The sequence below is a fragment of the Crocodylus siamensis genome, chromosome 3, assembly GCF_052110815.1.
Source record: "Crocodylus siamensis isolate JL-2025a chromosome 3, ASM5211081v1, whole genome shotgun sequence".
Classification (NCBI taxonomy): Eukaryota; Metazoa; Chordata; order Crocodylia; family Crocodylidae; genus Crocodylus; species Crocodylus siamensis.
The window spans coordinates 215,339,047-215,356,965 of NC_143397.1; the positions used below are offsets into that span (position 1 = coordinate 215,339,047).

At 43.2% G+C, this 17,919-nt stretch overlaps 2 protein-coding genes across 6 annotated transcripts in view; both read left to right on the top strand.

Moving 5' to 3' along the window:
- The window catches only part of OTUD6B (OTU deubiquitinase 6B), a 17,466-nt gene extending 3,332 nt beyond the window's left edge, over window positions 1-14,134 (top strand). For all 4 annotated transcript variants that reach the window (XM_090040310.1, XM_090040313.1, XM_090040312.1 and 1 more), the window contains exons 2-7: window positions 1,461-1,615; window positions 3,258-3,353; window positions 7,071-7,383; window positions 10,803-10,864; window positions 11,865-11,971; window positions 12,561-14,134. In XM_090040310.1, the coding sequence (XP_089896436.1) occupies window positions 1,461-1,615; window positions 3,258-3,353; window positions 7,071-7,383; window positions 10,803-10,864; window positions 11,865-11,971; window positions 12,561-12,645 (818 nt within the window). In that variant the 3' untranslated portion in view covers window positions 12,646-14,134. The remainder of the gene's footprint in view (window positions 1-1,460; window positions 1,616-3,257; window positions 3,354-7,070; window positions 7,384-10,802; window positions 10,865-11,864; window positions 11,972-12,560) is intronic.
- Window positions 14,135-17,084: 2,950 nt separating this feature from the next.
- LRRC69 (leucine rich repeat containing 69) overlaps window positions 17,085-17,919 on the top strand; it is a 58,961-nt gene continuing 58,126 nt past the window's right edge. Inside the window, exon 1 of one of the 2 annotated variants that reach the window (XM_090040314.1) lies at window positions 17,085-17,490. In XM_090040314.1, the coding sequence (XP_089896440.1) occupies window positions 17,335-17,490 (156 nt within the window). In that variant the 5' untranslated portion in view covers window positions 17,085-17,334. The remainder of the gene's footprint in view (window positions 17,491-17,919) is intronic. The other variant, XM_090040315.1, reaches the window with a different exon arrangement.

Sequence of the window (17,919 nt, forward strand, 5' to 3'; positions counted from 1 at the left end):
ATCTTCCACCTACTCAGCCTCTCACAGGTGGCTACTTTTTGCACCAGATGGGCAGAATGGGTGGAAAGTGGCTAGGAGCTGGAGCTCTGCATGCTGGAGTAGGAGCTGCCTGGCTGCAGCTTTCCCCTTGCCTGGATGGGCACCTTCTGCCTGGAGCAGTGCAACAGGGGCAGGAAAAGAAGGAGCTGCTGGAGGCAAGAGGAGCTGAGCAGTACCTGGGTGGCTCCAGCAACAGCCCCACCAGGAAGTTTTATGCCAAGTCTGAGGCAGTGCTGTCTGGCGGGTGCGGGCTACCCTGGATGGGAGCAGATGAGGCTCAACGCCATGTGGAGCAGCTGCGGGCCAGGTGGCTGGGTGGAGGGGGCAGACCACGTCTGCATTTGCATCTGTACTTCAGCACCTGGGTGAACCCTGCTGCACATGCCCTTTTTCCCTCCCTGTCCCCACCCCTGGTCAGCTCCCAGGACCTAACCTGTGGGCATCCCTGACATGCGTGTTCCATCCCCCTACACACATGTGTGGACCCCCCTGACACACACCACATGCCCACCCCCTCCTATCATCCTCCCACACACCTTCAACCCTCATACCCTACTTCACAATACAAAAGAGTAAGACTTTATTTTGAGCTATTATGCAGTCATATCTATATTCACTACTCAGAAAAACATAAATCCAGATAAAAAATATTTTTGGAAATAAGATTAAAATATGGTTTAGCAGATGGTTGATATGTAGTATATGGCTCATCATTTTAACAAGTTATATATAAAGAAACATCTGGAAGATTTTATGTGTATGGCCCTTGATAACTCACCAAAACTCATTAAGTAGTTTTCCAGTTGAAATAATTGGCCATCCCTACTCTGTAGCTATAGTAGGTGGTGGTTTAAATATGGCAGACAGAAAAGCAAATTGGGTGATTATGTCTGTTTCTATATTTGTGAGAGTCACTCAAGCTGTAGAGTTCACATCTAGTTTTTAAAACTCTAAGATCTGTTTGAAGTTTTGGTTTTTCATTCAGGTCACTGCAAAGCTTAGGACCATTTGTATAGCTTTTATATTGAGCTATCTCTGAAGCTTAGAGGTTAAAGTAATGTGATATTTTGTTCTGGGCCAGTAGAGCTCATTCTACCCCATAAACTTCTGGTTCTGTGGGCTGAATGAGTGGTATGGGGATGGTTTGGGGGGCCAGATCCTGTATCGGAGGTCAGTCCATGGGTGCAGTCCAGCACATCAACCCAGCCTTGCATGCCTAGATCTGGCTGTGAGCTGACCCAACCCCATATGTCTGGATCTGGCCATGCAGGCCCACATTATCTGGCCTCTAGGGCTCCCCAGGGGTCTGGAAATTTAGCAGCAAAGGAGCAACAAATAAAGTTGTCACCCTAATGTTTATAAGTGATTTTAACATATTCTGTTTTTAGAACCTAATACTTGTCTCACTACTTTTCCAACAGCCAAGATTCAAAGTATGAAAAATGCTGTTCCCAAGAATGACAAAAAAAGGAGAAAACAGCTGGCTGATGATGTTGCCAAACTGGAAGCAGAACTGGAACAGAAACATAAGGAAGAACTAGAGCAGCTGAAGGAGAATTTACCTGAGAAGAATAAGGTATAAGTCATGTTTAATCTTGCTTGGAACCTTTTAGGGGCAAGTTTTAATTTCAGTAACCTGACATTATGTAGCTGAGAACTAATTTATTAATAAAATACTAGATTTAGGGCACAAAACCTGTTTTTTGTACCTTTCATTATTGGGGTGACAATAAATCCTTTACTCAGTTTTACCAGATTTTCACTACTGTGCCCCTTAGGCATATGTTACATCACTTTCTCCTATTAAAAGAATTACATCATCAACAGAAGTATAGCACTAGATGCTGTTTGGATATAGTTTCCTGGTCATGTATTTCACATTAATTATCTAAAATTAAGCAATTTTCTCTGAATTATAAAGAACTACTAAAGCATCTGCCTGTTTATAGTAAAGTAAAAAGAATAAGGTCTTTACACCAAAGAGCTTGCAGTCTCAGGATCTGATGCTGCTAACTGGCTGAGAGAACTACCCATGAATGGAAAAGTCATGATTTGATTAACCCAGTTTGTGGGTTATTCATCCAATTAATGATTGGGAATCATCTGAGACCAAAGGAATCTCATGAGGCTCAACAAGTACGCATAGGATGGAAGAATCCCGTGCACCTGTACAGGCTGATGGCTGACTGGCTGGGTAGCAGGTCTGCAGAAAAGGACCTAGTAGTTACAGTGGACAATAAGTTGAATATAAGCCAACAGTGTGCCTTTGTTGCCAAGAAGGCTAATGGCATACTGGGCTGCATTGGTAGGAGTATTGCCATTAAATCAAGGAAAGTGATTATTCCCCTCTATTCAGTACTGGTGAGGCCACATCTCGAGTATAGTGTCCAGTTTTGGGCCCTCCACTACAGAAAGGATGTAGACAAGCTGGAGGGAGTACAGCAGAGAGGGCAACAATATGGTGAAGGGACTGGGGCACATGACTTTTGAGTAGAGGCTGAGGGAACTGGTCTTATTTAATCTGGAGAAGAGAAGACAGAGGGGATATAATAGCAGCCTTCAGCTACCCAAAGGGTGGTTCCAAAGAGAATGGAGGTAGATGTTTCTCAGTGGTGACATGACAGAGCAAGGAGCAATGGTCTCAAGTTTCAGCAAGAGAAGTTTAAAAGTTCTCACTAGGAGAGTAGCAAAGCACTGGAACAGGTTATCCTTGGGGGTTTTTAAGACTGGGCTAGACAAAACCTTGGCTGGGATGATCTAATTTGGGATGGTCATGCTTTGAGCAGGAGGTTGGACTAGTTGACTTTCTGACGTCCCTTCCACCTCTTTTTTTTTTTTTTTTTTTTTTTTTTTTTTTATGATTCTATGATTTTGTTGAGATTGCTAGGCCCCTGAGGAGACCTGTGGACCAGATGACATGGTTTTAGTCTCAGTATAGCCCCAGGAGCTGGAGGTTGAGCACCACTGAATTAACTGTAAAGAAAAATGGATGAGGACCTAGTAAGTGATAAATAATGGTAAAGTGATGGAAGGGATGCAAACAAAACTTTACATAAATAAATGTTCTAGAACTGAATCAGAATCAGTTGTGTAAGACATTAAACTCCTGAGCTGTAACTGGAATAGACTGGATATGTGTGCCATATTTCAATAATTTCTTTTTGATGTTTTCTATTCTCATTAATATTAAACTCAATTCCAACGTATTTTGTTTCTAGATGGATTCTGTGGCAGATGGTGTTGCAAGTTTGGAGCTTGATGGATCAGAACAGCAGATTCAGCAACCTCGAATATCAAAAGCACAGAAGAGGAGGGTATGAATCCAGTATCAGTGTTGTCTTTAAAGGAGTGCTGGCCTTTTTTGCACTACAGTGTTGACTGATATTTGACCTCATTCAACATCAGTTTCTCCTGTAAAGCTCATTAGGCCAATAGTTTTCTAGTGGACTGTACCAAGGCTAACAAAGTGTGCAGGTGGCCTTCTTGTATGATGTTTTTGTGTTACATATCAGCAGGGCTGCCACCTAGAATTCTGTGGATATTTTGAAATAGTACACTTGAGTAGCATGTTGACTTCACACTCATTTTGAGAGGATAATTTCATAATTCTTACTTAATTAGAACTTCTGAATTTTATCCTTCTGTGGGATATTCTGCTTACTATATTTGCCAAGGTGGTAAAAGCAGAAGCTTCCTGGAAGAAATAAGAATCATTACTTACTGTGTTAACCATGTAGTTATTTCAGGATGTTGATTTTGCGTATTCTCACTACTTGGAGCCCTTATGTCCTAGAGCTGGGGTTGGCAACTTGGGGCCTGTGGGCTAAGTTCAGCCTACGAAGAAATTAGATATGGCTTGGGGGCAAGGAAGGCCGATGATTGGTGGTACATAGCAGTGGGAGCATGTTCTCTATCCTGTGCCATGCAATCCTCTGCCACATGCCACTGATCCCCACCTAGGCACCTGAGCTGCCTGCTATCACCCTGCCCCTGCCTAACGCTCTTTTTAATTCATTGTGCTACTGCAGTCTCCACTCACCCATGTCACTGAATTTTCCTCTCCCCTCATAGCCATTAGCCACAGGAAACAATAGCTTTTGGTGGTGCGGATAAGCAGGGGTTGCATTTGGGGGTGCAAAATACAGCACATAGCAGGGAGGGCTGGGGTGCTGTGGAGTGGATTTGTGGCCTACGGCAGTGGCTGCCTTGTAAGCAGCAGCCCACCATTCCTAAAAAGTTGCTGACCCCTGTCCTAGAGCCCTGACGTTTAGCGAAGGCACTGAGGCAAAGTGTCTCTGTGGACCTTAAATAATTTCTTAAACTGGAAATGCTATAAGAGGGCTCTTTTTTTGGTAACTAGGGGTTGCTGTCCAGAAGGTTCTTGGAGCTTGAGTGCTGAATGGGGAGAGCAGTGTACAAATGTGAGAATACAGAGCCTATGCCCGGGTAACATTCTGGCAACCCAGATTGGAGCTAACCACAACACTGGAGTTCATTGGTTTGTCTGTTTATACAAAAAGTATTATTAATGACCAGAATGCATTAGCAGATGCATGACGAACAGGTCCAAGGAGGTGGTCAGGCTACAGTCGGAGTACTGTGTCCAGTTTTGGGTGCTGCACTTCAAGAGGGATGCAGAGAATCTTGAGAGGGTCCAGAGGGCCACTTGTGTGGTCAGAGGCCTGCAGGCAAGGCCCTACAAGGAGAGACTGAGGGACCTAGATCTCTTCAACCTTAGCAAGAGAAGGCTGAGAGGTGATCTTGTGACTGCTGCCCTTTCCTGATGAATTTATAGACAGTGAATAGGAGCTGCTCTATTTACTAGGGCAACCCTTGGAATAACTAGGAATAATGGCCACAAATTGATGGAGATCAGATTTCGGTTGGACATTAGGAAGAACTTTTTCATAGTAAGGGTTGCCAGAACCTGGAATGGGCTTCCAAGGGAGGTGGTGCTCTCCTCTACCTTGGGGGTCTTTAAGAAGAGGCTAGGCATGCACCCGGCTGTGGTCATCTGAACCCAGTGCTCTTTCCTGCCCAGGGCAGGGGTTCGGATTCCATGATCTACTGAGGTCCCTTCTGACCCTAGCATCTATGAATCTATAGAAGTAGTCAGGGCTTCAGTTTTCCAGCTGCTTTAAAAGAACCTCCTCTGTGGTATTCCAGGCACTTTTTGCTAAGCAAGCTGACTGTATAAAAAAAGATACATAATGGAACAAAGTAAAACATGTAACATGTCTAATAATATTTGTATTAAGAAATTTTCATTTTCTTTCATTGGCTTCCTGAGTTGATCTGGCTAATAGAAACTTGAAAGCTAAAGTTTTCTTTTATATGTTCCTTAGTTAGGCACTTATTCATAGAAGCAGGGTCGGGAGGGACTTTGTAGATCATCAGGTCCGACCCCCTGCCCTGGGCAGGAGAGAGAAACTGGGCTCAAATGACCCCAGCCAGGTAGATGTCAAGCCTGCTCTTAAAGACCTCCAGGGTAGGAGCCAGCACCACTTCCCTTGGAAGTTAGTTCCAGATCCTAGCTGCCCTGACTGTGAAGTAGTGTCTCCTGATATCTAGTCTAAACCTACTCTCTAACAACCTGTGGCTGTTATTCCTTGTTACCCTGGGGGGCACTAGGGGGAACAAGGTCTCTCCCAAACCCTGCTGGTGTCTCCTCCCCCCGCCCCCATGAGTTTATAGACAGCCACCAAGTCCCCTCTCAGCCTTCTCTTGAGAAGGCTGAACAGGTTAAGGTCCCGTAGCCTCTCTTTGTAGGGTCTGCCCTGCTGTCCCTGAATCATGTGGGTGGCCCTCCTCTGGACCCTCTCAGTGTTGTCCGCATCCCTCCTAAAGTGCAGCACCCAGAACTGAATGCAGTACTCCAGCTGTGGCCTGATCAGTGTTGCATAGAGGGGGAGGATCACCTCTTTGGACCTGCTTGAGATGCATCTGTAGATGCATAACAAAGTACGGTTAGCCCTACTGACCGTGACCTTGCATTGTCGGCCTATGTTCATTTTGGAGTCGGTAATGACTCCAAGATGTCTTTCTGCTACCATGCTCTCGAGAAGGGAGTTTCCCATCTTATAAGTGTGCTGCTGGTTACTACTGCCCAAGTGCAGCACTCAGTATTGAAACCCATCCTGTTTTCGTTAGCCCACCCCTGTAACCTGTCCAGGTCCTGCTATAATCTTTCCTTCCCTACTAGCGTGCCCACCTCACTCCAAATCTTGGTATCATCAGCAAATTTAAACAGGCTGTTTTCCACCCCTTTGTCCAAGTCACTAATAAAGAAATTGAACAGTGTGGACCCAAGGACCGAGCCCTGGGGGACCCCACTGCTCACTTCCCTCCAGGTCGAAAAAGACCCATCCACCACTACTGTCTGAGTATGACCCTTCAGCCAATTTGCAATCCATCTGATTTGTGTAGGCATCAATGCCACAGTCACCTAGTTTTTTTTAATGAGAATGGGGTGGGAGATGATGTCAAAAGCTATGCTGAAGTCCAGAAAGACTACATCCACTGCGACACCTGTGTCCAATGCTTTTGTGACCTGATCATAGAAGGCAGTCGGGTTTGTCTGACAGGACCTGCCCCTAATAAAACTGTGCTGGTTGCCCTTGAGCATCATCCCTGCTGCTGGCCCATCACAGATGTGCTCCTTGATAATCTTCTCAAAGAGTTTCCCCAGAATTGAAGTAAGACTAATGGGCTTACTTGAATTTATTTATCTAACTTTAGGCAGCTTCAGCAATTCTAATTCAACTTTTTAATTGTGTTACTTGTAGCTTGTTCTTTTCTAAAAGATGAATATGATATACTATCTAATTGGGAGGTTGTTTTCTCGTTGCCATGTTGGTAAGGCACACAACTAAATCTAGGAAATTACCTTCATGGAACTGAACAGCAAATGAAGAGCTACAGGAAGACTTGGGACACATTTTAAACTTGAGTAATGTATTTCTTTTTACAGCTTTAAAAGCACAGCTTTAAAAGCACATCTTTACAAATGCCACTTATTCTTTTACTCTTAGGAGAAGAAGGCTGCTTTGGAGAAGGAAAGAGAAGAAAGGATAGCTGAAGCTGAGATAGAAAACTTGACAGGAGCCAGGCATCTTGAAAGTCAAAAACTTTCTCACATATTGGCAGCAAGGCAGTTAGCAATTAAGCAGATTCCATCAGATGGCCACTGCATGTACCGAGCTATTGAAAATCAACTCAAGGATTGCCAAAACTCCTGGACTGTTGCAACCCTGAGAAATCAAACTGCAAAGTATATGCAAAATCATGTTGATGATTTCTTGCCATTTCTAACGAACCCCAATACAGGAGATATGTATAGTCAAGGTAAGAACTATAGTTTATTAAATGGCTTTTAAAAATGTTGTGATATAAATATTACCAGTAGTTTTGGAGCTTAGCAATATTTTTTTCTTGATGAGCTAGGAAAAGTTGCAACAACCTTCAAATTGGGATTCTGTAGTCTAGTGCAGACAGAATCATAATCTGATTTCTAAGTAGGTAACTGCTTTGAATGTGTATAATTACCCCTGTAGGATATATAACTTTTATCTGGTTGTGCAAGTTCTCATCTACCCAATGTCGCGCCCCATACGCTGGTGCACCCTTGACCTGCGAGCCTGGGTCGGCACGACCAGCTTGGCGCGAGGAGGGGGATTTATGACTGGGCAGGTGGGTGATAATGGTGAGCAGGAGTCAGTATGATTTAAACACAGTGTGATGGTTTCACAAAAGATTTATTTTACTTATGCTACTGATGGCTTGCAGTATAGGGAGAGGAGCTGATTGATTTAGTTACAGCATGCAGATATCATGTTACCCAGCACTTACAGGGTGGGTAAGACAGTTGCTTCCGAGCGATTCGTATAAGCCGTTGCAGTCTGCAGATTACTAAGAGCTCTTGATAAGAAAGATAACGCCAAAGATAGATAAATGGACCGGTAAGATGAGATGGGGGGGGGGGGGGGGGGTACGCCAAAAAGATAACGTAGGCGGAGAGATGCACGATTTGTTCTTCTTGAGTGTATACACAGTTCTCTGTTCTCTGCTCTCTGCTTTGGGCAGAAGTTCTTTCAAAGTTTTACTTTTCACAGGTGACCAATTACTATACGCCAATTATAAATAATTAATGAGTTGGCACTTGTGCTTTCTTTGTTTGCTCAGGTTTCATAAAAAAAGGGTGTTATTTTTACTTGGGTGGTACTGGTTCTGTTTGGTCACAGGATGGCGCGCATAGTATATTTAATTTTACAACTGTACTAAGGTCAGCTAATCTCGTTACTATAGGTACTTTATCTTTTGTGCTGGGCCGCCAAGGTCGGTTTCTCTCTTTCGTATGAAAAGCTCAAGTAATTTGAAATGAGGCACAGACAGGGGTGTGTATATGCAGCACTGTTAATACAGAGGGATAAATTATAACCACAGTTTGTTGTGTTAGCCTCTGACCTTTTGCCATCTGACCTTTTGTCATCGGCATCTGAAATCAAAGACTTTGATCTTTGACACCCAACAGAATCACTTATTGTTTTGAGTTGATGGTAATGGTGTGATAACCATGTCTTTTGAGTTAGTTTAAAATGTAACATAGACAAAATATATAACAAGATGAAGTTAATCTGCGGACAGTTGAATTCTTAGTCTGAATCTTTTCAGAAAATATGCATCTATTGATCAGGCTCTCTCGGGAAGAAACGTAGTATAATTGGTGTCAGCGTGAACTTAAGGAAGTCATTGTCCAGCAAATCCCTGTCCTGTTGCAGAGTACATTTTTGCAGATGCAGTAGATTTTAATATTGAGGGTAGATGATCTTTGCAAAATGCTTGAATCCTATGTAAGTACTATAGTTGCAAGTATGTAAGTACTATAGTTGCAGTAGTGAACATTATCACATTTTCTTAAGGACCTGCTAAGATGGCAGTTGCATATTTAGTATTGCTGTATATCCATCCAGAGGTGCTGTCTTCTATTAGGTTGTGTTTCTTTTTTGTAATAGGAAAGAATTAAATAATCTTCGCCTGTTTTCCTCATATCTTTGTTTACAGTATCCTGGTTGGAAAGTCAGATTGACGTGTTTAATTTTTGAGTGACTATGAATTGAGCACATGTCAAGAACTGCTTTGTTTGCTGTCACCCCATTTTATGTCTCTTTTTAAGGAGGATGCTTCAGCCAAGAAAATGATTCATCTTGGAGTGTAATAATAGTCTGTTTGTCTTACTCTTCACCAAGAATGGACTCAGTAGTGACAGTTTAAAGTTCTCTGGATTTTAAGCATTGTTTGTTGAGAAATAACCCAATTGGTTGTGGTGAGGGAGTTTGGAAGGAGAGGCAGAACTGCAGTTAGCTCTGAAACTTGCAAAATTTACCTTAAACCTAGCTAGCACAAAAGGCAAGTTAACCATTTGAGGAAGAGATTACTGGCCCTGTTGTACTCTTCTCCAAAGCTATGTCTACTGCAGTTTAAAAGAACAGAAATATTGTGTAGTAATAGAGGTGCACAAATAAAAGGAAAATTGACACTATTGGCAATCAGCTTTTTTTTGGCTGATGTGGTACTTCTAACTTTTCTGTCTCTTATGTCTCCTGTACAGATTATCAACCCTTAGGTTACTTAGTCCAGCCCACTGCTCAAAGCAGGATCATCCCTGAGTAAATCTGTCTAACCAATTTTGAAAATGTCCAGGGCTGGAGATTTTGCAGCCTGTCTTGGGTATCTTGTTCCAATGTTTAACCACCCTTATAGACAGAAAATACTTAATATTCAACCTAAATATCCTGTACTGTATTTTGTGGCTTGGTCCTAGTCCTGCCCTTCACAGCCACAGAGAATAGTCTATCTCTATTGTCTTTAAAATCATTCTTCAAGTATATGAAGACTGATACCAAATCAGTCTTCCCTCTTCAAGCCTAAATTATCTTAGTTCTTTTAGCTTTTCCTTGTACGTAATGTTTCACAGATCTCTTATGTTTGTCACTTTTCGCTGAACTTTAATTTGTCCACTACTTTTTTTGATGTGAGGGGCCTTGAACTGGCCACAGTACTCTAGCTGAGGCCTTATCAGTGCTGATTAGAATGGAAGAATCACTTTTTTCTCAACTTTTCAATTGGCACTTCTGTTAATATAACCTAATATGCTATTGGCCTTTTCTTGTAGCAAGGTCACACTTGGCTCATATTCATACTTCAACTAATGGCCTACTGTAACCCCCCTATACTCATTTCTGCAGTATTGTAGCCAAGCTGATCATGCCCCAGCTTGTATTTGTGCACGTGATTTTTTTTTTTTTTCTCTGTTCCAAGTACAGGACTTCATATTTGTCCTTGGTGAATTTCATCTAGTTGATTTTGGAGCATTTTTCCAATTTGTGCAGGTCATTCTGAATCCTAGCCATTATTTTCCAGACCAGGTGGAACGCTATCCAACATCATGTCATCTGCACATTTGCTAAGGGTTCAGCGTACAGTTTGCATGCATTTTTATTCATCTTTGTCTGCCTCTATTAATTTTTTTCTAGCTTGTACTAGAACATGTAACTTAATCATTATTTTAATTCCTTGCCTGCTTTTTGTTTTTAAGTCTATTTTTATACTGTCTTGAATATTTTCCCTTGTACTGTGTCCTATTCTTTTTAATCAATGCATTTTTTCTTAAATATATCCTATCACTATTTGTCTATCAACCACATCTGGGTAAGAGTTTTACTGACAGGTTTACTGAGCTTGGTTTTTTTTTTTTTTTCCTGCAGAGGAGTTTGCAAAGTACTGTGATGACATAGCAAACACAGCTGCTTGGGGTGGTCAGCTGGAAGTGAGTATGGCGATCTTTTTGTTGATGAAACTGAAACTGAAATGACAATGAATAAATTTTATAAATCAATTGTAGAATTGTTCCCACTTCACTTATGTGAAAGAGAAACTTCTATATATTGAATGGAGCACTTTTGTAGGCAAATAAAATTGTTTTTAAGCTCTTGCCAATGACTTGAGTCCAAATCCAGCAAGGTATTAAGTGTGTTAACCTCTAGAGGCTTTTCTCCCATTCCAACTGCTGCAGGTTTGTCAGATAGTAAAAACCAAATAGAATCCAAATACCCTTTATTTGCTGTCATTCGGCTGGTCTGGCCAACTGACAAAGGATAAATGTCAGGATACAAAATTCAAAGTGCTCCCAACAACACGCATTTTTATACGTACACTCTTCTTTGAATCATCCAATTACAAGCTGACATATGGATGCACAGCTAGATATTCCTTTCTCTTGCATATAAATACATTACCATTTCAGTCCTTTTCAGTTCCATATCCTTTTGACTGCCTTTTCACTTCCAAGTTGCGTAAGCATCTGCCTTTATTAAGGAGATATTGAGGGTATTTGCAGTCAGTCTTAAACACTCAACTCCTTGAAACCTCCCAGTCATAGGATATTCAGTACATCCTTGTTACATCTCCCCAGTCTTGAAGCAGCCACTGCTGTGTCAATATGTGATTAAATTTTGTAATTTAATCTGAAATAGTTTTGTAGTTCATTTACCTTTGGTATTAGAAATAGATAAGTTTCTCTCTGATTATATGCTAGCACACTGCTACATTTCTTTCAACAAAGCAAAGTAGTCAATTTAGACAATTAAAAAAAAAATAACATTCTGCTGAATTGGAGGAACTTACTTAGGTTTTACTAAAACCTAGTTTCTAATAAACCTCTAAATTCTGGCCTAAAATAACCAGATAATATGACTTTTTGAGAGCTAAGATTTTTTTCCATGAGATCTGATTCTATTTTTCTGTGCATTGTTTTCCTGTCTTAAAAGCTGCGTGCTTTATCGCACATTCTGCAAATGCCAATTGAGGTAGTGCAGATGGATTCTCCTCCCATTATTGTTGGTGAAGAATATTCAGGCAAACCAATAATACTTGTGTAAGTAGATATTTTTACTCTTTTTTTTTAACAATCTTTGGGCTTTTTTTCCACAGAAGGTGAGATTAATGATTTGTGTAACTGCACCATTTTTTTTTCATGATGTTGCAGCTCAGAAAGGGGTTTGCAGTACTGAAAGGCACCGCTGCATGTTTGAAATTCCCCAATCCTTGTGACTGATCTGGGTGTATGGACCATACTTTTAGAGTGTGTTACAGTATAATTTGCCTTGTAGATAATCATAAAATGATTGTCAGTAAGTCGTAATGGAAAACTGTTGCATGGCCATTTTTGGTCAATAGGCCATTTTGGTCAGGCTTCATTGTTTAGTCAAAAGCTGATTTCCACACAGTTGTAAGTGGGTTCAATGTACTATTTTATACAAAATCTGACATATAAATAACATCAAGCTTCTCGCATGGTTTCCAGGGTGGGTGGCTGAGTGTGTGTGTGTATATTTTTTTTTCCATGCTATCTTGAACTTTCAAATTTCCTGAAGTTACCTTTCAGTAAAAAGTGGGCTTGTTAATTTATATACTGTATAGTTGAAAGAAGGATAATGTTTTAAAACACCTTTTTTGTTTTTCAGGTATATGAGACATGCTTATGGATTAGGAGAACATTATAATTCTGTAAAACTGCTAACGGACACTGCTACAGAAAATGGTAGCTAACATACAGAGGTCACAAGTCTACGAGGGTAATGATTGTATATTGCAACTTTGGGCTCTGGATAGTTCCCAAACAGATTGGAATATGAAACTACCTGGAATATTTTTTTTTTTTTTTTTTTTTTTTTTAAGGAAGGCACACAAGTATCTAATGAGAAATAGCTATTTATAAAGAGTACCTCGATATATTGACGAAATTATGTTTTAGAAAATCTTATTTAAAGTTCTGGCATTCATCAGAGTAACTTGTATATTATATGCTTGGTTTACGCAGTATTCCTGCCAGTGAAAAGATCAATAGTACATGTGGATAGCCTGCTTGTTCTTACTTCTGTGCATTTCTTCTGAAGATTCACAAGCTCACATTAAATAATTTTCAGTACTTTTTTGATGATCATGAGATTTTTATCAAGGCATGTAAAAGACTTTAACATTAATATTCTAGAGCAAGAAGTGATGCTATTTTAATAGTCCCATCCAGACTGAACTGAAACATTATAATAATGAGGACCTTCCTAATACCTTTAGCCAGGTAAAAAATGGAAACAAGTCCAGTAGTACTAAAAATCTTAGGTTCATCTGATTCAAAGGATCACAAACCAAATATTTACTTTAACAGGCTTTCATCTTAGTCTTGTAATCAAGGTTTAAGAATTTTGCTTTTTCTTCTGCAGCTGGCTGATTCCTTAAATATTTTATACTCGTTTCCATAAATAATCTTGTAGGAGGAGAACTTGCTATTCATGGCTGTAGAAGACTGGAAATGGGTGAAAATTAACAATTGCACTGCCACCTTTTTATCCATTTTGCAGTCTGAAATGCAGTATTTTAAATCGTATGCAGCCAGTTGCATGCTAGAAGAAAAATAATTAGGTTAACATTTGATACATTATCAAGAAACCAAAAAAGGAAAACTTGTTTCTCTCATTTTTGTTCCAAGGTTTTTGTTTAATGAAATAACTTTGTGATCTTGCTAGAAAAGATGTGGATGAGGACTTTCAGGAATGCTGTTTTTAAGGCATTTTTAACACACAAATAATATTTGATTCTGTGTTTCATAGCATACAGGTTGCCTGGTAAATCAAGTATTAACCAAACAAAAAGTATACCAGGTCTGTATTTATTTTAACAAGTGGATGAACCCAGTTGCTTTTGTCTTGGTCACAGGACTCAGCCTTCTGCTTTGCAAAGCTAAATGACATAGAGTTCTACCACCGTAGGTCAACAATATATAGTTTTAAAATTGATGTCAGGGGCAATTCATATTGTTTGCTGTAGGTAGCTGGTGAAAAATCTTTAGTTAATCAGCTTTTATTCTAAAAAGGAGGTGTGGGTGGAAATGATATCTAAATTTGGGAATGGCTGTACCAACCGTTTGTCCAATTTAAAATGTTTACAACTTGTATAGAGCAAAATAATGTTTAAAGTGAGCAAAGGGCATTTGCTCATATTGTATGGAACTTGCCAAAACTAATAAATTGGTAGAAACTTTTCCTTTCAGTTATTTGAGTTTTTGACAAATTGGGGGGAAAATGTTTAATGCAGACAAACAATTTCCACTTAACAGTTTGTCCTGAAGTAAATCATCTACTTCAGCCTTCTTTAACTCACTACTTCCTGTTTTCCCCTGCAACTGATAAACTTTGATTTTCAAGTCTTCATGGTCCTACAGCTTCTCTTCTCCAACAACCACTATTAAAAAGCAAAGCTCTAATGTTAAAAAACAGAGACACAACAGTATATTTTTATTTTATTTTTACAAGTTGTTAGTAGAGTCGCATCAATTGCACTTTCATAAGCTTTTTCAGTAGAGTCCTCCTTGGATGTGTTGTTGCACTTTCCCTCTGAAGTGTAGAATCATAAGAAAATAGAGCTGTAAGGGAACTCAATGGGTCATTTAGTCCAGCCCCTCCCCTGAACAAGGCAGGACCATCCCTCTCTAAACCATCCCAGCCATGTGTTTGCTTAACCAGCTCCTAAAAACATCCGATGATGGAGATGCCTCAGCCTTTCTAGCTAGTATGTTCCAGTGCTTACCCGCCCTTTTACTTAGGAAGGTTTTTTTGTTAATCCAACCAAATTTTCATTTGCAGTTTTAAGATTTACTAATCCTGTCCTGTGCAGCCACACAGAACAGCCTATCACAGAGGTCAGCAACCTATGTCCTGTGGGTTGGGTCCAACCTGTGAAGAGCCTGGATCCAGCCAGCAAAGGTCTGATCCAATCCAAGTGTTAAAAGTGGTATGTTGATTTCCCTACTTCTGCCTGATCCAGACTATGTCTTATTACTGGAGGGTCCATTCCTGATGCTACTTCAGCTCCAGCTGTTGCTACTCCCTAAGGAGAGCTGCTCTTTTTCTCCCTCCCCTGCTTCCCTGCTACCTTCTCTCACTCTCTCCCCCACCCCCCCTTCAATACCCAGTCTCTATTCACCTTCACTGCTAAATTAGTCACTCCAACTTGCTCACAGCACTTTCCTGTTTGACTTTAGCTTTTAATTTTCACTGTAAATTGAAGGATAACCATGTCTCTTGACACTTCCATAAGAGCTACTATGGAAAAAAAAACTGTCCTGTTTCATTTTACATATTCATTTGATCTTATTTTAGCTACATCCCTTAAACCATCTGAATATGTTTGTATGTTGATGTCCCAGTCTTCAGATACTGGTAGAAAGTTACGTCCTTTTGTAGCCATATTAGCCAATTTAAACATTTCAGCTCTTCAAATCATTATGCTTAGACCCTTAAGTGATTATTTATGTTTCCTTCTGGACAGACCTTTTTGCTTTTGATAAAATTACAGTAGTGATTGAAATGAGTGACATATGTAAATTTCAGTAAAGCTTTTGGATTTCAACAGAGTCGCACACAACCTGTTTTTTGGAAATCAGATTAATAAGAGTAGGGATGCATACATGATTAAAAATTTGGTTTCTGGGCAAAAATGCATTTTATCTGAAGGGGAGGTGAATGGAAGAGTCAGTGGGCACATTGGTGTCTTATTACAAGGGATGATTCTGAAAAATGAAGAGCAACCAGAACGTTGATGAAATCCAAACAGTCAGCTCGCCACAGGTGTTTCAGTGCCCTTTGGCACCATGCTTCTTGCTTGGATATATTAATAGTTGGCTGTGACTGTTGTGTCCATCTTTGGGAGAGGGACTACAAGGAAGAACCAAAACTTTACATACATATAGCTAGGAGGGGTGTGACTACAGGGGAGTTAAGGTGCCTAGTGGCAAGATTTCACGCTCCTGTTTAAAACTTGCCCCTACTCAACCCAGCTGCAGCAGTGCATCCAGTGAGGTGGCCTGGGGAACGGGAAGCAGCCAGACATGAGACTAACCAGCTTGGTCGCTACCGAAGCCAGACTGAAAATGACACCAGGCCAGTAGGATGCCCCAAACCTGGTGGCTGCTCTGGGGTGACGGTGTCCTGTGGAGCTGCCAGAAGAGTGTGGTACCAGTGCCGCTTTCCAGACTGATGAGGCTGTGTTGGTGTAGGACATCTGGTGCTTAGCTCTGAGGAAAGAGACCTGAGTAGGATTACCATCATGAATGACATGTGCCTCTGGTGACTGGGGGGGGCATGGCAATGGCAGGAGAGTGGCGGTGGTAAGCTGGGAGCTCCTGCAGATGCTGCCAGTAGTGTCAGTGGGGGGGGTAGATAGTGCTGACCAGGGGTGCCAGCAGTGTCAGTAGGAGCCAGCAGTGATTCCTGACTGCCGGCAGATGCTGTCGGTGGTGAGCGGCGACCAGCTGCAGCCTCTTCACAGGGGGTGCGCTGCTATGCTTAGGCGATGTATTTGTTGCCAGTGGTTACCATATGGCCGGGTTTTCCTGGACATGTCCTCTTTTTGAGTCCTCCCATCTCTGCTGGGGCAGTTTTTTGAAATACCTTCTGGGATTTTGCTCTGCTCTGCCGGTGTGAACAGGGGAGAGCAATTGGAGGTAAGGGTGGTGGCACTGGGGGAAGCTGTCTGGGTGCTGGGGCTGCAGCAGGGCAGGGAAGGTGCCTGCCCTTCAGTGGGGGAAGGGGTGAGGGAGCCCTCTGAATGCAGTGGGGAGCTCCACAGCAGGGCAGGTGCCTCTGCTTGCCAGGGCCAGGTGGCCCCAGGAGATACTGCCTAGGGGAGGGTAGGTGTGTGCAAGCCTCCTGGTGTGGCACTGAAGCCCCAGCCCAAGGCAGGGGTGCCACAGGCATCCTCCTTTCCAGCCTGCGCCAGGGATGGAGTTGCTCTACCGCTGCCCCCACGAACTGGAGCTGTTGCACTGCATCCCAGTCGGGATGGGGGGGGCAGGGCCATGGGGCAGGAGCGTGGGCTCTGAGTGCCAGGGGGCTGCAGGTTGGGATTGTGTGGCACCAGCATAGTGGCGGGGGGGGCAGCGGGGATGGGGCTGTGGGCTGGGGTGAGGTGTCCCCAGCTCTCTTTTTGGACCTGGAGTGATGGTTACTCTAGACCTGAGGCACCCACGTCCCCCCCAGGCTTGCAGATGGCCCAGAAGACACCCCTCCCCTCTCCCCCTGGGCTTCCTGGCTGCCTGGAGCTCGGCACCAGTGTAAGGGCGGCGGGGCGGGCGCGCTCTGCCATGGGACACGGCGTCTCCCTCCTGCAGCTCCTGAGAGCCGCGGAGTTCCCGCCCGCTGGAGAGCGCGTCGCGTGACCCCGCCCCTCCCGTCCGCCGTTGCTATGGGGACGGTGCGGTGCGTGACCGGGGCCGCCATGGCTGAGCTGCGGGCGCTGCGGCTGCGGCGGGGCCCGGGGGCGCTGCGGGCCCTGCGCGGCCTAAGCCTGCGCGACAACGGGCTGTGCCGCCTGCCCGCCGAGCTGGCTTCGCTGCGTGGGGTGAGGGACCGTCCCTGTCCTGTCCTGCCCTGCCCGCTGCTCCAGGCGGCGCCTCCGGGTGACCTCCAAACCGGCCTGGAGGCGCCCTGGGACCGGGGCAGCGGGCTCCCAGCTTCCCCGGTACCGGGTCCTGAGCCCCAGGGGCAGGTCCGCAGTGCGCTGCCGGCTCAAGCAGCCGGGGCGGTGCCGCGGGGCCTCTCCGGAGAGGATGAGCCCGGGCATGGAGACCGGGGGGTGGGCGGCCGCTGCCACTTGAAGGGAGTCAGCTCCTCCTCTGTGTGGCATGTGCTGGTCCCGCTGAGTCTCGGCTCTGGTACGAAAGCAACTCCCCCCTCACCCAGTCCACGGAAATATGTACAAGTTTTTGGTCCTTTAAAAAAACAAACAAACCACTTTTGTCACACCTTCCTCTTCTTCCCCCCCCCCCCC